The 25,691-nt window shown below is 41.8% G+C and overlaps 1 protein-coding gene across 2 annotated transcripts; it reads left to right on the forward strand.

Moving 5' to 3' along the window:
* The first annotated feature begins 2,035 nt into the window (after positions 1-2,035).
* LOC129170360 (excitatory amino acid transporter 1-like) lies at positions 2,036-24,683 on the forward strand. 2 transcript variants are annotated; one of them, XM_054757797.1, is made up of 10 exons: positions 2,036-2,142; positions 5,272-5,414; positions 6,695-6,832; positions 11,238-11,442; positions 11,545-11,587; positions 12,862-13,148; positions 13,229-13,462; positions 14,517-14,711; positions 14,787-14,921; positions 23,013-24,683. In XM_054757797.1, the coding sequence occupies exons 2-10, from the start codon at positions 5,276-5,278 to the stop codon at positions 23,221-23,223; spliced, it is 1,587 nt and encodes a 528-aa protein (XP_054613772.1). In that variant the 5' UTR covers positions 2,036-2,142; positions 5,272-5,275; the 3' UTR covers positions 23,224-24,683. The 2 variants fall into 2 exon arrangements, with proteins under 2 accessions (XP_054613772.1, XP_054613773.1); XM_054757798.1 differs by having other exon boundaries at positions 2,044-2,142; positions 5,275-5,414.
* Positions 24,684-25,691: the final 1,008 nt, after the last annotated feature.

Raw genomic sequence — 25,691 nt, forward strand, 5'->3', positions numbered from 1 at the left:
TTTATGAATATATTTTAGAATAAACACAATTGTTGTCTATGTGTTCCACTTGTTTGGTATATCACCATCACTTTTAGCCAGTGATCCTCAATGATTTTTTTGTCAGGTTCAGCAGCTACCCTTCTCAGCATTTATTGGTTGTTTCCCTTTATGATGGAATATCGTAGTGTTAATGTTTTTGAAATACATATTTGAACGAGGGCTGTACGGTGGCCTAGTGTTTAACATGTTGGCCACACAGTCAGGAGATCGGTAAGATGTGGGTTCAAATGTTGGACATCTGTGTGTGGAGTTTGCATGTTCTCCCCGTGCGTGCAAGGGTTTTCTCCCATAATACAAAAACATGCATGTTAGGTTAATTGGCGACCATAGGTATGAATGTCTATGTGATTGGCTGGCAACCAATCAAGGTTGTACCCCGCCTCTCGCCCGAAGTCAGCTGGGATAGGCTCCAGCATACCTGTGACCCTAGTGAGGATAAGTGGCATAGGAGATGGATGAATGATCTCACAACAGACACAATAACCCCTCACATGGGATAACTCACGGTAAGCTAAAACTCAAATTTGAACCCCCGACATCATTTCCTGTCACCAAGCACTGAAACACATTACAGAAACGCATATAGTCTTCTTTATGTCTTAAATGTCTTATTTACTCTTTTTATGTCTATTATATGTCTACTATATTTGGTAATAGGAGTGTAAAGGTGACCATAGGAATGTTATTTCATGTCTAGAGGGCTCTAATAATGTTAAAAACTGTATTTAGAAGGTCTTAAGCAGGTTTTCTGTATGAAAATATTCAATTTATGTAAAAGATTACTGTAGGCTTATTTGCCTGCCATCTTTTTGGGCCTGTGATGACAACCCTTGTAAACCTATTGCAGTAGCAATACTATTGAGAACCTGACAATTTTTATTTATCTGTGCAAACACCACCATTGCTCAAGCATGACTAAAGACACTAACAGACCTGCCAACATTGAAGAAATTTTAGCCTGCCCAACCTTATTGGTTAAAAGCACTGCTGTGAAACAAATCACTTAAACACCTGCTGGCGACGTGTTTTTCTTTTGCCACTATCTGCTTTGTGTGCATTCACAACAGGGAGAAAAACATTTCATTCATTAGCGTGACGGAGAGTAATAGTTGTAAAAAAAAAAAAAACAACAAAAAGCGACATGACCTGATTTTTGGGGTATTCTTCGCTAATTATATTCAACACTTCATCAGGGAATATTTTCCATATAGTGAGGTCATTACTGAAGCAGCTCTACTTTTTTCAGCTAATTGCAGAGTAGCTGTGGAATTAACTCAAACTATCACATGTCCCCAGTGAGGTGATGCGTGTCATTTAAAACTGTGTCTATTAACGTCTGGACAGGACACGTGAAAGAAAAGAAGGGATATAAACACAAAGCAAAGAGGAAAAAATAGCCGTGGCGTTCGTTGTATGACAGGGGTGTCCAAAGTGTGGCCCGTGGTCCATTTGTGGCCCGCAGCTCTTATAATATTATTAGCATGTTCTAAAAATATAATTTAACAAGAAAACTAAAAAAAGAGAAAAAAACAACAAAAATGAAAATGCTGTAATTTTACAAGAAAAATTTATCCGAAAGCTTTAACACGCCAGCGCGTGACAGATATATATATAAAAAAACAACTATATATGTATATTTCCAGGTATATTTTCCAGGTATTTACATCTGGATTGGGCACAACTTAGAAGATAGCACCTTTTGCTATCTTTTTCTACTGGAACACATTTACAGTAACAAACACAAGCTCAAGTCTTTTTCTGTGGTTATGTCTACTATATTGGGTAATAGGAGTGTAACGGTGACTATCGGGGTGTTATTTCATGTGTGGAGGGCTCTAATAATGTTAAAAAAAACATTTAGAAGGTCGTGATGGTAAACGTGATGTACTTGAATGTAACTTTATTAAGAAACAAAAGCATTAACATTAGCACCCCTCCCTGTCCCTTTTGCTCTCTCACCTCCCAATGACTGCGTGTAGGAAAGCACCATCTCCCCTCTGAGCTTCTCTGTTCTTCTGAATCCGAATAGAATGCAAAGCACTCCTCGCATTCAACTCAACCACCGCAACGAGAGAAGAACCAAGCTGCACATATTCAGAGGTAGGTGGCAACTTTTGTGTTGGAAAATGTGTGCCTAACCCATGAAGTTATTATCCTCATTATTACTATCAAGCATTGCTGTTGTTTAATATAATACTGCGACTAATGATAATATTGTCATATGACATATACTATTTTATCATTTACTGTTCTGGTATCAGTATTTATTCTTATTTTGAACTGAAAGCAACACAAGTCAGTTCATCTCTTTTCATCACATTTCAACAATAATTAATAGTACAGTGCTGTATAAGGGACATGAGCATTACATAACTAAGATTGCAATGACAGAAAATTCGATTTGATTTGATTTGATAATGTCGTGTCACACTTTGATTTTTTTTTTTATACAAAAAAAGAAATTTTCCTGCATTTTTCAACTTGTATTTTATTGAAATGACCAACATTTGTCGGTCAAACTCAAAGTTAGAGTTTTTAAAGAAATGTATGTGGTGCAGCTGTACCTGCCTCATTTTCTGCTGTGCATACTTACAAGTTAGAACCATATAAAACAAAAACAGCACAAATATTAATAAAAGAAATAATTCAACATAGCAATAGCGATAATGACACATAATTCATTAACAGCTGTGTTCATAAATTCATTACTTACTTACTTACTGTACACATCCAGTTTGCTATGAAACATTGCTATTGTAAAATAAAATAAAACATTTGTCTAAATGACATACAGCCAAAGTCAAGGCTACACATAAAAATGTATAAGAAGATTTTTCAATTCATCATAAAATAATAGCACCAATAGCAAGTGTAGAAAACACAATTCCGTAATTCATGGCGTGCACAGCACAAATGACTTTTCTGGAAGGTTTTGCATGGACATAGCAGCTTACTAATGCAACGAGGACTTTTATTGTATGCATATGCATCTTACTGCTGACCTATTTTATCCGGAATTTTGTATAATAAACATGAAGCATGCAGTTTTGAATGTCGCTTGAGACGCCGTCAAATATGTAGATTTTTGGTCCAAAAAAAAATTTTTAAACGTTTTTTTCTCGAAAATAGACACTTTTCCTCACAGAAAACATATCTCATTCACCCTTAGTAGGTACAAATAAATACATGATAATACAAATAAAATGTACAGCATACATGTACCACTGTTACAAAATCACCACATTTTTTTTACGCATTTATGTCTTTATGCTTCATTGATAATGTTTAGTTCCTCACGTGTTGATCTTTTGCACTTTGTTGAACGCATCATAGTTACTGCAAAACGCAAAAGTGTAACTTATATATAACTTCTACACCGTGACTCTGATTCCATCTGTTCGTGGATCATCTTACATTATCATTCATTAGTGGTGAGTAGCTATACATTTTATACTTTAATAGGTACTTTAACAAGTGTGTGAGGCATATTTAATGGTTAACCTGTATTGTGTCTCACCTGAACAATGGCAATTGAAAAGAGAAGGGGAGGATACTGAGATCCTGCCCCAAGTGGAGGAGTTTATGTACCTTGGGTTATTGTTCACAAATGAGGGAAGGATGGAACGCAAGATCTACAGGCGGATTGGTGCGGCGTCTGCAGTGGTGCGGACTCTGCAACGGTCCGTTGTGGTAAAGCGGGAGCTGAACTGAAAGGCAAAGCTGTCAATTTACCGGTTAATCTACATTCCTACCCTCACCTATGGCTATGACCTTTCGGTAGTGACCAAAAGGACAAGATCACAGTCACAATGGCCCAAATAAGTTTTCACTGTAGGGTGGCTGGACTCTCCCCATTGAGATAAGGTGTGAAGCACTGTCATCGGGGAGAAACTTGCCAGATGTGGTGGCTCGGGCATCTGGTAAGGATACCTCCCGGACGCCTCCCTGGGAAGGTGTTTAGGGCATGTCCGACTGGTAGGAGGCCTCGAGGAAGACCCAGGACACGTTGGAGAGACTCTGTCTCTCAACTGCCTTTGGAACACCTTGGGATCTGCTGGGAGGAGTTGGACAAAGTAGCCGGGGAGAGGGAAGTCTGGGCTTCCTTGATTAGGTTGCCGCCCCCACGGACCCGACCTCGAATAAACCGTAGAAGATGGATGGATGGATGGATGGATGGTACTGGAGCTCAATCTAATCCAACAATTACAACAATCACTTTTATTGAATATGTTAATCTGAACGTCAAAGTCAAGTGAGCGGGAGGGTTTGGAGGGGGAGGAGTGAGTATGTCAAAAATACATATTTTTATGGGCGTATCCATTGCTCGTGGATCTTCGCTGATGGTCTGGGACTGTAACCCCTGCAAAAAGCGGGGATCTACTATATAACGATGTAATTGGTCATTTTGTTGTTTGTATAACAAACGCCATCCAATGCAATACAGAGAGACAAGTTTGTTTCAGACAAAGAATAAGAATGATCCCATGGCTTTACCCAGAATTACCATTAACCTTTTAAGAGTGGCAAACCCCAGTACAGGGGGCAGCGCGGTTGCATTTGTGTTGCTGTGGTGTTATGCTGTTATGCTATGCTTGTATCAATATACACATTGTATACACGTTGTACATCCACATAACCACAAGAATGTCAGCTAAGTGCTCAAGCAAACCAATTTTATAAAAACACCACTTAAATGGGCAAATATTCCCAAACCAGATTAACAAAGATATCAAGAGTAAGATAAAGATACTCAAAAATGTTATTTCACGTCCTCTCCTGGCAGTCCTGTTTTTTTTTTTTTTAAAGTGATGTAAATGTTTTTCATTGTTTTTCATTAAATTGAGCACCATTAGCGATTAATGACTCAAGTTAGCATCAGATGGACTTTTTAATACAAGCTTTTCCTTCTTTTGCTGTTTGTTATGTTACATGTTGTCCTCCATCATCATTCTATGAGGATCTGTCACTTTTGTGTGTGTGTGCGTGTGTGTGTGTGCGTGCGTGTGTGCACGAATGTGTAACTGTGATTTGGTGATGGGGAGGCAGTCACTGCAAAGTGGCCATTTGAGAGACTTCCACAATGCACAATGAAAGCAAAAGAGAAAAGTGTTCAGCTCATGATGAGCATGAGGCTGTCAATCAAAAGAAGCCATGAATAAATATGCTCTCCTTGTGACTGTTAGATTCCCCAATCAACTTGTAAACTGTCGATATTTTGCTTGTCTGCAGCAGGATGCAGCGTTTCAGGGAAGGCATCCACATACGGACCATGAAGGCCAAGAGGAAAGTGGAGGAGATTTCCAAAGAGGACATCCAGACTTTCTTGAAGAAGAACGCCTTTGTACTCTTCACAGTCGGTGCAGTTATTGCAGGTATGTACTGTATGCCTGTTCAAACTAAACAGCCACCTTGCTCCCAATGACTGCCTTTACATGCACACAATATTCCGGTTAGGGTTCATATTCTCTTTAAGACAAGACGTGTGTGTCTGCACAGCAATAAGAATATTGTCATCTACATGTTTATCAGCATATTCCCAATATTGCCCCATCCTACGCACAGCAGCCCAACACTAGCACACCCACACCCTGTCTACATCCGACTTTCAGTACAAACTTTGCCATGTACACAAGTTTGCGGATGACACGTTCATCGTGGGATGTATCAGGAGGTGACATTAGGATGAGTACAGAAAACTGATCAGGGACTTTGTCAACTGGTGCGATGCAAACCACCTGCACCTCACCACCAAGGCCAGGGAAATGGTGGTGGACTTTAGGAGAAACAGGACACACCCAGAACCTGTTCTCATTAAAGGTGACGGTGGGGAGGTGGTTCACACAGTTGGTGCATGTGGATGATAAACTGGATTGGACTGCCAACGTAAAAGCTCTGTGCAGGAAAGGGCAGAGCCATCTGTACTTCCTCAGAAGGCTGACATCCTTCAACATATGCAAAAAGCTGCTACAGATCCGACCAGAAGATGACACTCCACCCTTTTCCTGGTGAGAACCATAGACTCGGACTTGGAGGTGCTGATTGTCATCCCAGCCGCTTCACACTTGGCTGCGAACCGATCCAGTGAGAGTTGAAGATCACGGCCCGATGAAGCCAGCAGGACCACATCTGGATCCCCTCAATGTCCTGGCTGCTTTAGAAATTCTGTGCATTAAAGTAATGAACAGAATTGCTGACAAAGGTCAGCCCTGGTTGGAAAGAGTCCGGCTTATTGCCCGCAATGCAGACCAAGCTCGGACATCGATCATACAGGGAGCGAACCACCTGAGTCAGGTGGTCCGGTTCCCCATGCTCCCACAGGATTCCTCAAGGAACATGGTCGAATGCCTTCTCCAAGTCCGAAAAACACATGTGGACTGGTTGGGCAAACTCCCATGCACTTTCAAGGACCCTGCAGAGTGTACAGTTGGTCCACAGTTCCACGGCCAGGACGAAAACCACACTGCTCCTCCTGAATCTAAGATTCAACTGAGGAGTGTGATCTATCTACGTGTTTATATGACTTGATTCAGAATTGGCAATCTGAAAAAGGTGTTTGCATGTCTCGGAGGTTTTTGCTTCCCTTACTACAGGAATGTTCTGTGCATGGAAAGAGTGTCTCACACACACTATTCTGTCTTCCTTCCCCTTCCAGGGATTATTCTGGGGTTTGCATTGCGCCCCTATAAGATGTCTTATCAAGAGGTGAAATACTTCTCTTTCCCTGGAGAGCTATTGATGAGAATGCTGCAGATGCTTGTCCTACCCTTGCTAGTTTCCAGTCTCATAACAGGTAAGTTCATAACACATAGTTCATCAATCTGTGTGTGCATACTAGATATGTTCTGTTTTGTATGAATCTTTACGGGAGAAACTGCAGATGTGTTGGCATGTGTTGCTTTCACTTCCTGTCCTTATGTCATTGTTCTGATTTGAGTCAACAGAGGCACTTTGCATACAGTAATTTCTACAATTATTTCAAATTGCAAATGTTGACCCCAAATTGGAGGAGAAGTAAACCTTAAGCTAGCAGGAGGGTTTGGAGGAGAAGGAGTGAGCCTGTGTAGAAATATTTATGGGCATCTTAATCAGGGGCCAATCTAATCAGCCATCGATTATAGCCTTTGGAGAATAATCAACAATGGGCCAAAAGTTGGTCAATTGATGCCAATGTCAACACCTATTTTTCAATAATAAAATGTAGGTAAACTGGTGTTTCTTAGAAATGAATGATAGGGCTCAACCAATTATTTGACCATTCTATTTCATCGGCATTACAAAAATAGATCCATCCATCCATTTTCTATACCGCTTCATCCTCATTAGGGTCGTGAGGGCATGCTGGAGCCTATCCCAGCTGACTTCGGGCAACAGGCGGGGTACACCCTGGACTGGTCGCCAGCCAATCGCAGGGCACATATAAACAAACAACCATTCACACTCACAGTCATACCTATGGACAATTTAGAGTCGCCAATTAACCTCACCTGTATGTTTTTGGGAATGTGTTGAGGAAGCCGGAGTGCCCGGAGAAAACCCACACGCACACGGGGAGAACATGCAAACTCCACACAGAAATGCCCAGGGGAGAATCGAACCCAGGTCTTCCCGATCTCCAAGCTGTTCCTGTATTGGCCAATGTGCTAACCACTAGATCACCGTGCGGCCCACAAAAATAGATGTCTAGTAAAAAAAAAAAGTTTTACTTTTTGCACTATATTCTTGGCAATAAGAAGAAGAAATCTGGTAATGTGCTCTGTTAATTATTAAATGATGGTGTTTTGTGGTTCAGTACGGCCTATTGTTATTTAAAAATGTGTATTTATGCACATTTTGTGTTTTTTTTGGTTTAAATGTATTATTTTCAGGCATACAAATGGCCTGTAACCAGGAACAGCATAAGTGTAAAAAATGGATGGTTGAAACTGTACGGTACACTAAATGTAATCTACGGGAGCATAGTGTTTGCATGGCCATGTACGTGTCCTATAAATCACTCTTTTTTCCCTTAGTTTGGCTGGTACTGCGACTACCGTAAATCACGGTGTATAAACCGCACCCGTGTATAAACCGCACCCCCATTTTCAGGCTCACGGCGGGGAAAAACATTGTTTAGTTCATAAATGCTTGCCAACTCTTTCATCTCAAATCAACATGCGTAAAGGTACTAAGCAATTTCAAAAAGAAGAAAGGAGAAATCTGCCGTCCATCAATTCATCTGCAATGGAATTCATGTAAGAAAAGTTTGCCGTCAACTTGCCGATGATGTCCACTCTCCAACGCCGGATGACTGACTCGTCCACACCGTGCTGCCGTCCTGCTGCCCAGTTCCCAAACTCTTCTGCATACCGGCAGACGGAGAGTTTGAACGCTGTGGTGAAAGATTGTCGAGGCATTTTGAGAGGGTACAGGCCTGGTCACACCGCCCGAACTTTGCTGTAGCGTCCCTTGAACGGTAGGAAGAGGGGACCCAAATTTCGACAACACTCATCACAAAATGGGAAAAAAAAATAGAAACACGGGCGGTGCACCGCTAGGAGAAACAGAGTTGCTTTAGCCTTGATGTAATGGTAGCGAATGTTGGTTTAGCCGTGACGCGAACGGTGATAGAGCGGCGTACTGCGCATGCGCATGCAGATCAGTTATCCATGTATTGTACATAACACATAACGCTGCATTGCTTCAGTGTGAATTTGAATAAACTCCAACGTTGTATTGTATTTTACATTGGAAGCTTAGGTTAGCTTCAGTGTATATAGAGATCGTTTTAGTGTGTGAAAATACAGACAGCCGTCAGATAAGTTAGAAAGAAATTGCATACACAAGCATTTTCAGCAACTGTACGGCAGAGGGCGCTAAAGTCAAAGCAACTGTCTGACCCACAGACGGCTATTCTAAAATGGGCTTCGGTCAATTTCTGCATCTGGTCACAGACCTGTCATCATGTATAAACCGCACCCTGATTTTTTGCTTCTTACCAGTGCAAAAAAAGTGCGGTTTATACACGGGGCTTTACGGTAATAGTCAGGTGCAGCTTCCATCCAAACATGCCAAGAAGAAACTATCCACTATCTGCTACATATCAACTGCATTACTGGCCACAAGGGCAACGTCATCAGCATAGATGATGCACATCTCCTTGGTTTTTTTGTGTGGGCAGGCAAGGTTTGTGTTGGGCGCAGGAACACGCCCCTGTTGAGCACTGGGTTCACTGCCGACGAGACATGTGCCTTCATTCCATAGTGGAACTACTTGATGATGTTAACAAGTTCGTCAGGGTTTCGAGGACCTTTCAGAGACCATTGTGCGGACAATGGTGTCAAATCCCTTTGTGAAGTCAACAAAGACAGCATGCAATGGTTGGTTCTGTTCTGTTGCCTTCACTTGGAGTTGCCGTAGAGTGAATATCAATATAATACCAGAGAGTAGGCATCTGTTGAAGAGGTCCAGCAGAGCTTCGCTCAACTTTTCCCTACGGTTTTTCAGGATATTTGAGGAATTACCATCCACACCTGGTGCTTTGTCACTTTGCAGTTGACTTCATAGCATTCTTGAGTTCCTCCATACTGATTTCCCCACACATCTCATTCCTGGAAGGCTTCATCTTCAGCTGCAGACACACATTATAGGGTGTGCAGATCCTTCATGGTTTAGCAGACTGTTGAAGTGCTCCTCCCAGCTGGCCTTGATGTCTTGAAGGTCTGTGAGCAACGTAAGTGATATGCTCTGCACCTTGGCCTTGCTTTCAGCAAGTGCACTCTTGCTCCCGTCAGAGTTCTCCTGTAAATGTTGAAAATGCTTGTGTCTCTTTTTTGTATCTGTTTTCATAAGTCCAGCATTTTCACTTCCATGCTCCCAGAACCAATCAAGACTTTCTGTAGGGATGGCCAAGTGTTTCCTTCCCTTCCAGCTGGCTGAATGCAGCGTCTATCACTCTTGTCAATTCTTGACAGTGCTCGATGTTTGTTAGCTGGCTAATGTTCAGTTTCATAGGCCAGAGTGATCTTCATTCTGAGTTGGCATCTCACAAGGTGTAGAACACTCTGGCCCACACATTGCTTTTGTGAACAGTACACCTGCCAAGCCTGACTTTCTCGTAATGGAATAGTCCAGCAAATGGTAGTGACCAGAGTGTGGGTGCTTCCAGGTGACATAATTCTTGTTGCTGGTAAAATAATGTGCTGAGTTTTAGTTGTGCACAGATAGAGGTCCCCATTGGAGTTCTTTTTCTATTTGCCAATCTTGCCAATTATGCTCGTGTAGGTTTCCCAGTCCATCAGGACTCGTGTTTTGAAGTTGCCTAGCTTGTCTTCCCAGGCAGTGCCACCCCTAAAGTGGGCTGCCTGGACACCTGCATTGCTGCCTGAACAAACTGGTGGTCATGGGTCAGCCAAAGTTGCGACTATCAAACCTGTGTGCAGAGTTCTTTTTGACATTTTCTTCAGTAAAAATGGCTGAATTTGCACATTTCCTGATCAAAAACAGACTAGAAACCTAAGCTGCGGCTGCCTTGAGTGTCTCTTCTTGGCCGAGTGTGCAAGTCCGGCGTCCTACCGTCTGAGTGCGCTCACTGAGTTGGATCATGGCGTCTGCCAGTTTGTGTTTGTCAGCATGTAGCCAATAATATAATGTTTCAGAAACATTATACACCATGACTTTCCACAGCCTGTGTAATGTCTCAAATGTAAGTGTGACCTCATTATTCTTGCTAATTGAAGAATAAAATACACAGAAATGTCATATGCACTTGCAGTACTCTCCTCATCCTGAAGGGAGAGGGGTGTGCATGATCTGGAAGATGCTTGTCACTGGCGTCCTCCTATAGAGACGAAACAGCACCAGCACCAGCAGGAGAGCAGCAAGTCAAATGCATAAAATATATTTTATGTTCTGCTGGATGCTACTCACCATTAATGAGTGATGTTGTAGATGATCCATGATCACATGGAATGGGAGTCACGATGCAGCCAGTCTCAGCACACCAAATAAAAATGAAAAAAACATCAGTGAAGTATTAAAACATAAAGATTGTGTCAGAATTGTATTACTACAAGTAGTATATGTATACATTGTATTTGTACCTGTATTATCACGTATTTATAAATTATTACCCACTTATCAGACGTGTTGTCTCTGTAAAAAAATAAAGTTGTATTTTTGAATAAAAAAACAATTGTTTTTCATCCTGTGTTCATTAGGAATGGCTGCTTTGGACAGCAAAGCCTCAGGAAAGATGGGCATGAGAGCTGTGATTTACTACATGACCACTACCTTCATTGCAGTCTTCATTGGCATCCTCATTGTCCTCATCATCCATCCAGGAAGAGGATCCAAAGAGGAATTTGGAAAGCAGCAGACAATAGAGCAAGTCAGTCCTGCAGATGCCTTTTTAGATCTGATCAGGTAGCTTTCAAATATGTGAGAGAGTAACATAGTGCGTGTATGGCAGAATCCCGATCATTAGTTGTAATACCAGCTGTAACCCCGAATGGATTCTCTTTTCAGAAATATGTTTCCTCCAAACTTGGTCCAAGCTTGCACACAACAGGTGAGCCACACAATTCTTGCTATGTCTGATTCTCTTTCGCTGTAGATGTAATGGTTGCTTCCTTTGCAGTACTTTGTCTGAGAAATGTGCCTTCATAATTTGGACGCAGAGAAATAAGCAGCATATCGTGCACGTTCTTGATTGGGCTAGTCTCGTCAAAGTATGCAAATGATAAACTGAATGACATGAAAGCATGCCTATCCACATGTAATGGTACAACAGGATCACATTATGCGACGTACCGCAGTTGGAACATCACGGTTGGCTTAATTAAACAAAATGCCAAACACAAATCTGCTTAGCTTTTGTGTTAATGACTTTTAAAATGAGCCAAAAAAAATTTTTTTTGTCACTTTTTTATTTGTCACAATATTTTATAACAAGAGAAACAAACAAAGAAAGTGCCAACATGGGAGATTGATTGCAAGTCTGTTATTCCATTTCCGTTGCTCAGTTCCAGCATTCATTATAAGTTTTGTTGCTGTTTTGATGTAAACATTGTCCATTTAGTGCATTTGTTGTTGAACTGGGTCTCCTGTAGCCGTAGGCGGTGCGTCAGCCTTTCCATCATGTGGAAGAAAATCTAAATAGTTCAATAAAAAAACAAGTTCCAAAAACTTTAGAAAACAAAAACAAAAAAAAAAAACGTGAAAAATGGTAAAACTGTAATTTTACAAGAATGAATTTAAAATATTATTGTCACAAGTGGCCATGGCCAGTAACAGTATCCCAAGATGCAGGGAAGAGACTGGCCATTAAACAAAAGTTTATTTACAAAAATGAATCGCTTGCCTACCATGTCCGGTATATCCTTTGAGATCATTATTGTTGAATGGAAACCTGTTTGGTGACTTTTTCTTTGCATTCACACAGCGTTTGTATGGGATGCTAACATTGTCTTCACATTTGTGAAATCAAATGGTGAATCTAAATGGTAAATCTAAGTGTTTAATCTAAACCTAGATGATAAATCTAAATCTAAATATTAAATCCAAGTATAAATGTTAAACATTTTTTAAAATATAAATGTTAAATGTAAATATTAAATATAAATATAAATGTTAATTAAATGTTAAATCTTGAAATAAATGAATAAATTTGCAAATAGCCGACACCTGTCGGCGTGTACAGACCCACCCACACCTCCGACCGCTGAAATTTTACATTCGGCACGCCATACATTTGCACTTGTAAATCATACAGTGATAACGCCGTATGTGTAAATGTGTGGTCAGTTTAACGCCTTCTCCTTCAAATGTGTCAAATGTGTCCAGTATAAAACCAAATATGGAAAGCGGGCAGTTCATGTGACGGTGACAGTGACAGTGAACGACACACTCTTCAACACGACCAATGGAACCCAGGAGGTGATGGAGATCACCCGAGAGGAAGTGATTCCAGTGTCCGGCCAGGTGAACGGATTAAATGCGCTCGGTCTGGTGGTCTTCTCCATGTGCTTTGGGCTAATAATTGGCAACATGAAGGAGCAAGGCCAGCTCCTGAGGGATTTCTTTGACAGCCTCAATGACGCAATCATGCGCCTGGTTGCCATTATCATGTGGTAAAACTTGACTTTTTTTTACTTGTACCACTCATGTTGCAGTCACACTTATCTGAAACGTAACCTTTTACCCCTCACAGGTATGCTCCCATTGGGATTTTGTTCCTCATTGCAGGAAAAATAGTGGAGATGGATGATCTGACACAGATGGGGGGGCAGTTGGGCATGTATACCATCACAGTTATCATTGGCTTAATGATCCACGGCATTCTAATTCTTCCCACTCTATATTTTGTCATCACACGGCAGAACCCATTTATTTTCATTGCTGGGCTTCTGCAAGCTCTGGTCACAGCTCTGGGCACCTCCTCCAGGTGAGCTTCAAATGTAAAAATTATCTGCAGTATAATTGTCATGCTCCCCAATGTCAAACTACAGTGGATCCCCGCACAGTTGCAAATTTGTGGTAAAAAAAATATAATTTTTTAATCTCTATATTTTTTTCTCTGCACATTTAAACGTTTTTAGACTTTTTGACTGATCCACAAAGGAAATTGCTTGGTCGCACAAGTTCAAGTGCAGAAGAAAGAGAAAAACTAGAAATAGAAAAATGAGTATACGGTACTTCTTATATAAAAAGCAATGTAATATGAACAAAATAAAACACAATAGAAAGAAAATGAATGAAAAATATTTACCAATTGACAAGGAATGAATTCAATACAAAGTAAATGTACGCTATTATACAAAGATAGAGAAGTACAGAAGACACATCTCATTCTTCATAACTGAGTAATCATTTTATAAATAGGTGATAAAAAGGTGAAATACAGGTAAAATGTACAGCATACTGTATATGCACTACTGTTAAAAAATGCTCAGTTTTGACATGTTTATGTCTTTATGCTTCCTCAATGTTCTTTCATCAAGCGTAGAGATTTTGCATTTTGTTTAATGGTCCTTAAACACACCATAGTTGTGTGCCGTGACTCCGATTCCACGTGTTCATAGATCATCTTACTTTCTCATTCACTAGTGGTGAGTAGCTATACATTTGATACTTTAAATGTGTTTAGTAAGTGTGTGAGGCATATTTAGGGCTTAAACCTGAATTGTGTCACGAGTGAACAACGACTATTGAAGAGAGAAGTGGAGGGTTCTGGAGCTGAATCAAATCTAGTAACTACAGCAGTTACTGCAAATGTTGATCCGAAATTGGAGGAGATTGTCAACGTCAAGCTAGTAGGAGGGTTTGGAGGGGGAGGAGAGAGTTGTGTGTCAAAAATAGACATTTCTATGGGCGTATCTGTTTCTTGCGCATTCACTGGTGGTCCCACAACATGACCCCCGTGAAAAGCGGGGATCTACTGTAGTCCAAACTGAAGTCTCCTTTGGCGCAAAGGTGACATTTTATTTGTCATCCCCTAGCTCTGCCACCCTCCCTGTCACCTTCAAATGTCTTGAGGAGAACAACAGAATTGACAAGCGAATCACTCGCTTTGTGTTGCCAGTGGGCGCCACCATCAACATGGATGGCACTGCCCTGTATGAGGCATTGGCAGCCATTTTTATTGCTCAAGTCAACAACATGGAGATGAACTTTGGCCAAATAATCACAATCAGGTAAGAATGAATATAAGAGGCTATACTGAGGAAATCATTGCAAAACTATGACTATACTGTTGTTTTTTAACCAAGTATTACAGCGACTGCTGCTAGTATTGGTGCGGCTGGCATCCCGCAAGCAGGCCTTGTCACCATGGTGATTGTATTGACCTCTGTTGGACTTCCTACTGATGACATCACTCTAATCATTGCAGTTGATTGGTTCCTGTGAGTATCCTGCACTTACAAGCATACATGACATCTCTTCGAACGCGCGCCCATAAATTAATTAAAACTTAATTTTGGTCTGTAAACACGAGACTCGTTCAAGAACTAATTACATCACTCGGGGCAGAAGAATGCAGTGTGTGTCTGTGCAGAGACACTGAGGACGAATAACATTGCTCATTAGTAGCGGTGTCACGAGACACCCAACTCCCGAGACAAGCCGATGCACGAGGTTGGGTCCACGAGAACAAGATGCGATTTTTAACATTAATTTTAAGAAAAGTCCAATGAAAAAATATGACTGGACAAACAAACATTTTTATTTTAACTGAGTCACAAAACAATGCAGGTGTGTTTTGAAATGTTTATTGTCCTGCAAATGGGATCAATGGGACAATATTATAGTCAACATTTTTATAAACCACTGATGTTATCATGATAGATAACAATAATAATACTATATATCACAATGAGGCAGTATTTCCTTTAATGTGTCATCTTTCACTTTGTAAAGTTGTGAAATTGTCGTTTGTGACATGTATTTTCTCATAGGCATCTCACCATCTAAACAGCTTTAGGAGCATTTCTTGAAACGACGATTTTTCAACTGTATTAAAGAGCAGCATTTCTTTGGAGATACATACAGCATTTTATGTTGTTGCATTTGTATTTACTTTGCCAGCAAATGTCTCAGTGAGTGTTGATTGGTGTGTACTTTGTTTTCTCACATGGGAAAACTGGGTTGGATGGATATGTTAAGGTGGGCAAGTTTGTTTTGTTTGCCACCACTTTTGAATAAATTCAGGATACGTTTGTGTTGGGCTCCCCTTGACCATTATTAATATTCCCAGATGGCATTGTGGCATTTCGCTTTGCAATTTCGGTTTTCCTCCTATTTTCTGCTATTTTGCATTGCTCCCTGTGGTATGCTAGAGCCCCATGTCCGCCCCCAGAGGGACAAAGCAACTGTATGACTGACAAGAGGTCTCACTCCGTCTCACAATGTCTCAAGCCGTTCCGTGAAGCATCTAGGTCAGGGGTGGGCAAACGTTTTCACTCATTGAGTTAACAAAATTGGCGGGGGTCCAGACTACATACAGTCAAACCTGTCTTAGCGGCCACCTTTATAGAACGGCCACCTGCCTATAGCAGCCACTGAAAAATCCCCCGCAGCAAATTTACATGTTATAGACCGTGTATATAGCAGTCACCTGTCTAACGCAGCCAGCGGCCCCCCATTTTGTCTCCCTTGGTCAATATCTGACTGCATATAGCGGCCAAATTACCAACTCAAGTAGAAGCTTCATGCACGAAAAAGTTTTGTTTTTCAATCAATGAAGCCGTCGTGTGTAGACTTTAATTACTGAGTCCTAGCTCAGTCACAATCATTCACAAGATCCACACAAACTGTCAGTTGTTCCACATAAAAAAGCTGTCTTCTTTTGAGCTTGCTATTTCCTGGTCAAACATGTAACTTTAAGAGCATTTGCACCAAAACATTACCGCAAAGTAGGCTGGGAACAGGACGTGCTCCCAGTGACGCTACAATAAAAAAAAAACATACGCTAGCATGCATGCGGCAGCGGGAGCAAAACTGAGTTCGGTTGTACTTAATTGAAGTATTTTAGAATGTACTCATGTTATTTTTGATCAATCCTCATCCACAAATCCATCAAAGTCCTCATCTTCTGTATTCGACACAAAAAAAGCCATCTTCTTTTCCGTTCGCTACTAGTCTGTTAACTTGTCAGTGTTATTCAGCTCCGAAGCAAAGAAGGAAACTTCTCCTGTTTCTTCTGCCAACTTTGTTTATTGAACGCGGCCACCAGACAGCAGCTCAGAACACACACACATCTCTCAGCATCGTCTCTGCTTCCTGCTTGCCCACAAGGCAAAGGTTAAACAAGCCCCACTACATAGCTGTCCAGGCAATGCCTGTAAGAAATGACACCGTTTATTTCCTGGTGTGCACTGGTCAATACTGTAATGCCGCTTGTTGTGGGGAAGGAGAGACTCACGTCGCCGATGCACTTTAATGGCTTTATTAACAGCGGAGAACACTGCAGGACTTTACATCCACGCCAACATAAACACACTTCCCAACTCTCTCCAAACTCACAGCTAGCACTGAGCCTAGCTCTCCTGCTCGGGACGCCCACCGTCACTTCCCGTCACTTCCTGTCACTTCCTGTCACTTCCTGATGAACTAAAGCTGTAATGACACTATGCCGTATAAAAAGTAAAATATTAAAAACAAGCGTAAGACATTACTAGCACAGCTTTGTTCTGTGGGTCGTGGATATATTCTATCAGTTATTATTAAGCCTCTAGCTTCCTTTTAGTAAGTAAAAACCTTGGCTATGATTGCACTACATTGTCATGTAGACCTACAAAGTACACTTGGAAGAACAAGAGGTGAATAAATGTATTGAAACTGATGAGGGGTAGGATTAAATAAGCTTTGCTTCTTCCTACTCCTTTTTGGACATGCAAAATTGTGAACTGTACTATGTGATGTGCTACTGTTTGACTCATATGCATGTTCAGGATGAATTAAAACCATGAACCATGATAATAACAAGCCTAGTAGTGCTGTACAACTTTTATCCGCAGTCCGCAAGACATACAAGACAATGAATATACATAAATAACAGATGTATGATATACAATTTGAACTATGAACGATACAAAATTGACTATTGCAGAGTATGTGAACGTCCCTCCTTTTTTACTTTTTACTCAGACAGTGCAGTGGGTAGGTTAAGTTGTGTGTCACATAGTTGTTGACTTCTGTTTGACTGTTTGTCGGGCACCATGGGTGAGGTAGTCTGGATCGCTGCATGTGAAAAGCTACTAACAATTCGAAAAGGTTGTCTCAGATTGACTGACTCTGACTACTTGCAAGTCATGTTGCCAGCTTGTATGTTAAAAGTTGAAATTAAATACTTTGGAAGCAACTGGCGGACCTGATTCAAACACTTGGCGGGCCGGATGTGGCACCCGGGCCGTAGTTTGCCCACGCCTGGTCTAGATGCTGAACAATTGCACAGAGTGACGAGAGATGAGGAAAAAAGACACGCATGCACGGACGCCGGGAATATTATCGAGTTCATTTGCATTTATCCTGTGCTTAATTAATTAATGTATTATTGTGAGTGGTTAGCCTGTTGGCCACACATTCAGGTGATCAGGAAGACCTGGGTTCGACTCTCTTGCATGTTCCCCCCGTGTGTGCGTGGCTTTTCTCCGGGTGCTCGGGTTTCCTCCCACATTCCAGAAACATGCATGTTAGGTTAATTGGAGACTCTAAATTGTCCATAGGTATGAATGTGAGTGTGATTGGTTGTTTGTCTATATGTGCCCTGCCATTGGCTGGCAACCAGTGCAGGGTGTGCCCCACCTATCGCCCAAATTCAGCTGGGATAGGCTCCAGCATACCCCCACCCTTGTGAGGCTAAGCGCCATAGAAAGTGGATGGATGGACTTCAGATTTGGCTTGGCCTGTCTTGTCTTGACTTGAGACTTGGAAAACACTGACTTGCTCCCACCTCTGCTAGCCAGACTAGCCTGGGACAATTTTAAGAAGGTAGGACAACTACAGGGTAAGTAGTAACAAGTAAGGTGTTTTTCCGACTTCCACCAAAGCTCAACTTACATCACAGCCTTGGAACAAAACTGGTTTGTAACCTGAAGCCCACCTGTAGTACAGTGAAGAGACTTATCCACATCCATACATGAATCATCACTACTTCCATCTCTACTACCACCTAGTGACACACTTCTCCTTTCTCCCTAAAGTCCTGCTCTACATCTTTCCTTTTGTATGGAATGTTTTCTGGAGTTACTTTTAACATAGAAACATAATTAGGTTTCCAAAATTAATCATTTCAATTAGAATACCCGTCTCAGAAATTGCTCGGCTAACTGGGGCAATGAGGAAAAGTTCCTGTCTCCTTTAACTTGGATGGTCCAAATCTGACTGTTTGTCCTCTTTACAGTCTTGTGTTCCTAAACCAGACTTAATCAAAGAAAGCCAGACTCATTCGTGCTTAACTTAAAATTATGGTGGATATACCACACACCGGTTAGCATGTTGGCCATGTTGGAAGATCTGTGTTCGAATCTCCGTTAGGCATTTCTATGTGGAGTTTGCATGTTCTCCCCATGTGTGCGTCCCGTTATTTCCCACATTCCAAAAGTATGAATGTTAGGTTAATTGGTGACTCTAAAGGTATGAATGTGAGTGTGAATGGTTGACCAGTCCAGCTGGGATAGGCCCCAGCATACCCCCGCGATCCCAGTGAGGATAAGCAGCATAGAAGATGGATGGATGGATGGATACCATACACCAAGTCAAACACATAGAAGACATTTTTTCACGCTCTGCATGACATCTTGGACTCTTCAGTGTTGTTTTCTTCATTTCCTGTTGTATGCCCTTATTTTGGTATCCCTGCTTCCTGTTTTGCACCATAGGCAGCGACCAGACTTTTCATTTTGAAGGTATGAGTGTACCTGGCGCTAATTGATGAGCTGACTGTTTAGTTCAGCTGGACAGTCTGGAAGTTGCTGGTTGATTGTATGTTTGTGATGTGTGTTAGCTCATGCATTGGTTTCATGTTGAATATTCCTTCTTTTATGCGTAACGATTCGTCTTCTGTTATTCATTCATTACTTACTGTATTTTCTGCTCTGTAATTCGCTCCGCAGTATTAAGAAAATGTTATTAAGAAACAAGAGACGCACTGGACTATAAATCGGATTTATTTAGAAATTTATTTCACAAAATTGAAGACCAAGAACAGACATTTAATCTGGAAAGTCAAGTTATTCAGCTACACAGTAACACACACACAACAGGCTGAATGTGTGTCTGCTATGTCACAGTTTTCTCCATTGGTTTGGCTGTGTACATACATCTACTGATGCCTGGTCTGGACACATCTTCAGTGATGTTCCTGGGATCTTAAGGCGTTTCGGGTCTTTCAACATCATACGCCCTCTTCCAGGTGACCAAGCCGGGGCTAATCAGACCCCAGCTTGTGTCCAGACGGCTAGCTAGCTTCCATGACTCCATGGCTCCCCTTTTTTGAGCCAAAGCCATCTTGAGGTTCTTTCTGCCGCATCGGTGGAACTGCGGATGGCTCTCCTCTTTCTCTCTCCCTCGATGCTTAAACTACTGAAGGCTCTGGCCAAGGTTCGGGCTGCAAAACCCCTACATCCAACATCCACAGGGAGATACCTTCTTCTCCAGCCGGCCTGCTGGCAGTCGCTGACCAGTCCTGCGTACTTGGAGAGCTTCCTCTCAAAGGCTTCATCCAGTTGATCTTCCCACGGGACTGTCAGCTCCAGCAGCACTATTTGCCTGGTGGACTCTGACACGAGGACAATGTCTGGTCGCAGGGTGGTGACGGCAATGTGGCTGGGGAACTTCAGCTGATGTTCAAGATCCACCAACAACTGCCAGTCTCTTGCGTTGCCTTTCCTTCCCCCTGGTGTTCATTTGGGGACACGGAAAGGAACCTAGTCCTGCTCGGCTAGGTGACCACAGTGTGACCACTCCCACCAGGCTCCTGTGGTGCAGCTTAGCATCTGCCTCTTGAACTGCTTCCTCTGCCCTCCATTTCCTGCCCGTCCTTACTTGAATCCCTGCTTTAGCCACCTTTGGATCACATGAGTCCCTGTACTGATCCACTTCCCTGGCTCTAGTTACCTTGTATTCCTCCTCCAGGGATTTGAGAGGCAGTTGCAATTTGTTGGTGTTTCCATAAAGTGCAATGCTACTCAGGCTCCTTGGCAATCCAAGCCATCTCCGGAGGTGGTTGCTGACCCTCCTCTCCATGGTTTCAACTGTCGAGATGGGTACTGCGTAAACAAGGAGAGGCCACAGGATCCTGGGAAGAATGCCATGTTGGTAGACCCAGGCTTTAAACTTCCCAGGCAGGCCTGACTTGTCCACAGATTTCAGCCAGCCATCCAACTCAGTGCGGGTCGACTGTATAGATGTTGTGTCTCTCAGAGAGCAGTCAAAAACCTTTCCCAGGCTCTTGACTGGTTTCTCTGAGATAGTTGGGATGGCTGTGCCTGTGATGTTAAACCGGAACTTGTCCTGTACCTTTCCTTTCCTCAGCACCATTGATCTGGATTTGTCAGGTTTGAAACGCATCTGGGCCCACCCCACCAGCTTCTCAAGCCCCTTCAGAATCCACCGACAGCCTGGGACTGATTCTGTCATGACTGTGAGGTCATCCATGAATGCCCGGATGGGTGGTTGCCGTTGTCCAGATTTTGTGCGGGGCCCTCTGCACTCTGGTTCAGCAGACTTGGTGAACCAGAGAACTAGGGAGAACAACGTCACAGAGATAGTGCACCCTGTGATGATACCGATGTCCACCTTGTGCCAACTGGATGTTATTGCTCCTGAAGAGACCCTCATCCTGAAATTGTTGTAATAATCAGCGATGAGTTCTCTGCACCTGCTGGGTACGTGATGTTTTGTCAGAGTGAGCTGAACCAGCCTGTGTGGAATGGAACCGAAAGCATTTGCCAGATCAAGCCACAACACTGACAAGTTGCCCTTGTTCTCTCTGGCCTCCCGAATGAGCTGTGTCACCACACCCGTATGCTCCAGACAACCTGACATTCCTGAAATGCCTCCTTTCTGGACTGATGTATCGATGTAGGTGTTCTTTGCCAGGTAGGTACACAGCCGTTTGGAAACAGTGCTGAAGAAAACTTTGCCTCAATGCACAAAAGGGAGATGATGTGGAACTGGTCAAGTTGGGTGGAATTTTCCTCCTTTGGGATCCAAACCCCTTCAGCAACTCTCCGTTTGTCAGAGATCCTCCCCCTTCTCCAGAAGACTCGCAGGATTTTGCACAGACGAAGCAGGAGTTTGAGACAGTTCTTATACACTTTGTATGAAGTGCCACTTGGTCCTGGAGCAGAGCTTGCCCTTGCTTTGCGGACAACCTCCCTGATTTCCGTTAGCTGCAGCTCTGACATGTCGAACTGCACTTCTGGTTCAGGGGGTTCTATAAGGTTGTTACACTCTCCCAACTCCTGCTCTCTTGCGGGGTCGCCGTACGTCTCCTTCAGATGTAGGTCTATATCTTCCTGCGAGGAGACCAGTTTGCCAATGCAGAAGCGCAGTGGCAAACTGGTGAAATGAATATGATATGAATATCATATTCTTCAATATGAAATCAATATCAATATGAAATGAATATGAAAATGAAATAACATTCTCTTCTGCAATAACATGGACAAACCTCCAAAAAACTTTGCAGTTCACAGCAGAATTTAATTTCTCATTCATTTCATCAAATTGCAAATGTTTTAGTACATGTCTCAGTGTCTTAGTCCATCTTTGCAAATGGCAGTACAGGTACAGGTTACCTATGTACAGTTAGAGCAGTTGGCCTATATTTAGCACAATTTCCAATTGAGCTCCTGTTGATATAAATTGATTGTCGATTGTCAAGTCTAATGGTCAGCATCATTTCATCGTATAAGTCATCACATGCACAATATTCTGTTCAGTTGTCAAAATTAGTGAAGAATATACTGTAAGACCTTGCATACTGTATATGAATCTCTTGAAACATTGGATACATTGATCATTTGACAATCAGGATAAATTAGAACTTGTGCTGTGATGTGGATGAGAATCTGTGACCAAACAGATAGCAGCGTGAGGACGCCCAGAAGGGTGAGGGCAGTGAACCGCAGCCAGTGAAGAAGTGTTTTACTTACAGCACTGAACTAATAGTTATTAAAACTTTAATTCTGATCTAGGAAAAGCACCAAAGCAAAAAAACTGTAATTACAACAGTCACTTTTTGATTGCAAATGTTCATCCAAAATCGAAGGAGAATGTCAATATCAAGGTAACAGGAGGGTTTGGAGGATTATTAATATATAGGAATATAGGAATATTAATATGATTCAAACATTTTTATGGCCGGATTAATTAATCGTGGATTTTGCTATTCGCAATGACAAAGTTTCTACACATTTTTCAAATTGCAAATTTGCACATTTTCAATTGGGCTGACAGTAACCCCACATTCTCTTCTTCTTGGGGCGTAGGGACCGTCTGCGTACCACCACTAATGTTTTGGGGGATTCCATCGGAGCTGGCATTGTTGAGTTCCTCTCTCGACACGAACTTCGCAGCAAAGACGTGGAAATGGGAAACTCTGTTCTGGAGGAGAAAGAGAGGAAGAAACCTTACAAGCTCATCTCACAAAATAGTGATTTTGAAAATGACAAGTGTGGTCACAATGAATCAAGCATGTAGTTTACCAGTTTAGCGTAGTTTGTGAGGCTGAGGCTGTTTAGTTTCTTTTTTTGTTGTACACTTTTCTACACTTTGATTTCATGCTGCTTTTGCTGTTTGTCGTGTTTGAGAAGTGACGAATTTTTGACATTCCTCCTCCATCCAAGAAGCAAAAAGTATAGTCTCAAATAGTGTTTGAATCATGTTATCTTCATGCACGAGTGGGGTGTGCAGCTTTGTGTGCAACTAGATCATTTAAGTGGAAGTGAAAGTATGTTAAAAAATAAACCCGCATCCCACGGCAAAAACTGCCACGTCAACAGAAAGCAGACTGTGGGCTACACTGTAATGACTACGTGGATCTTTCTTTTACTTTCACCATTTTATCACCAACACCAGCTGCTGGGAATGCTTGGCAGAATCTCCTGTTTGTCGAGTCTTTGACTCACGCCTCCAGCAGAGCTTCACCTGAGTTATAGTGGTTCTGGATTGGCTGTATTCTGTGGCTCCATTGTTGAGGTGACCGAACAGAGCTGTGGTCACAGTTCGGTCGGTGGCAGTCGTGGTGACAACCTCCAAAACCGACGGTGGACACCAGAGGTTAAGGCGGCCGTCAAGTTGAAGGAGTCTTGTTTACACTTGCACGCCCTTTCATTGCTAACAGGTGTGAAGTATGTGTAAACTGTGGGGGCTGTGTGCCAGTGTGCAAAGAACATTTTGAAATGTTCAAAATTTGTGACACGCATAATTTCCGTGAACTAGTTGTGAACACACCAACGAATGTGCGTATATGCGGGCGGTGCATATCAAAGCGTACCTCTGTGTGTCTCATTCACATAGGTTAGCCTTTCCACCACCTCTTGGAGCTATTTGGGGGAATTCTCAAGTAATTTCTGTAGCATTTTGGACCTTCCTTGTGATTTTCTTTTAATAACTAATCATAATGCCCAAAGGGATGTCTTCTATAGTCAGCAATTCCCTTTCCCACACTGTCTGTGTCGCTTTTTTTTTTTTTTTCGAATTTATTGCCTCCTTCCTGCTTTGTACATTCTTTACCTGCAGCTGCAAAAAAATGTAGATTTACCTTTCTTTTTTGCATGAGCTTCTCTGGAGTTCAACATCTTGTAGGTCCCTTGCAAATAGAGGAATTACTGAAGCTGGGGTGATCCTTGGTCAGATGTTCCAAGCATGCTCACCAAGAGAAGGATCTAGGAAACGAGTGATTATGTCTTGCTGCTGGCCTGGGAATGCCTGGTGTTCCACCAGTCAAACTGGAGGAGGTGGCTGGAGACCTTACTAAGACTGCTGCACCAGGAATGGGACCCGGACCTGGACCCACATAAGCAGAAAAAAATGGATGGATGAAATTAGATATATTGATCTTTTTCCCAGTTGTTGTTGCTTCACGTTTTTTATGTGATATTATTACAGGCATGTATAAGACATTATTATTTTATTATTTCATTAATATTTCATATTAAAGCTAGCTTTAAAAAAAATGTATGCCTGGATCTTGACATTTGTTTCAATACTACTTCTTTCGAACAATAGATAATATATGAATGGTTGAGAGACTATGTGGAAAATATTATGTAAAGAAAACAAGAGGAAAGTTGAAATAGTAATAATAGTAAACTTCTTTTTTAAAAAAAGAACAGCAAAAATGGAAAAAACAGCTGCAATATTACGAGAATAAAGTCACAATATTGAGAAAAAAGTTGTAATCTAACAAGAAAAAAAGTCACAATTTTGTCACGAGTGGTAGGATCCCAGGATGCAGAGAAGAGACAAAAGTTTATTTTAAAAAATTTGTCCAAACGAGAAGCTAAAAACCAGAAAACAAAACACCAAGGACAAAAGTACAACACAAATCTACCGGGCCTTGCCACAGGAAAAAACTACAACAAAATTCCTCAACACAAAGCGCTGCGAGAAACGGGGATAGCAGGAGACAAAAGATATACACTAACAAAAAAACAGGAAAAACACTCATAATAACAAAAGCCGCTGCTGAGAACCAAACAGGAAAAGTGCAAAAGCCAAAGTACAACACAAAAGCCACTGCTGGAGATAGCCAAGCAGGGAAACGTGTAGTTCTCACAAAACAGGCAGGTATGACCAGCTAATACACAGGTAGAATACAGGGAGGAGCAGGAAGCAAGCGTGGATCGGGAAACAACCTGGCAACAGGTAAGTGATACAAGTAGTCCAGGTGAGTAACTGCAGTGTGTACCTGTAGCTCCTCCCAGTCAGCAGTGTGCTGCAACAGACAACAGAGAGTTTGCAGCAAAACAGCACCCCTGCTCATGACAAATTTTATGAGAATTAAACTGTAAAATGTCATATTGGTAGCATAAAGTTGAGATATGAAAGAATTTCAAAATCATAATATGAGAAACAAACAAAACTAAATAAAGTGGTAATTTGAGGAAAATTACTTTGGGAAAAAGTTCTAAAATGATGGGAATAAAGTCAAAATATTATGGGAA

The sequence above is a fragment of the Dunckerocampus dactyliophorus genome, chromosome 17, assembly GCF_027744805.1.
Source record: "Dunckerocampus dactyliophorus isolate RoL2022-P2 chromosome 17, RoL_Ddac_1.1, whole genome shotgun sequence".
NCBI classification, from domain to species: Eukaryota; Metazoa; Chordata; class Actinopteri; order Syngnathiformes; family Syngnathidae; genus Dunckerocampus; species Dunckerocampus dactyliophorus.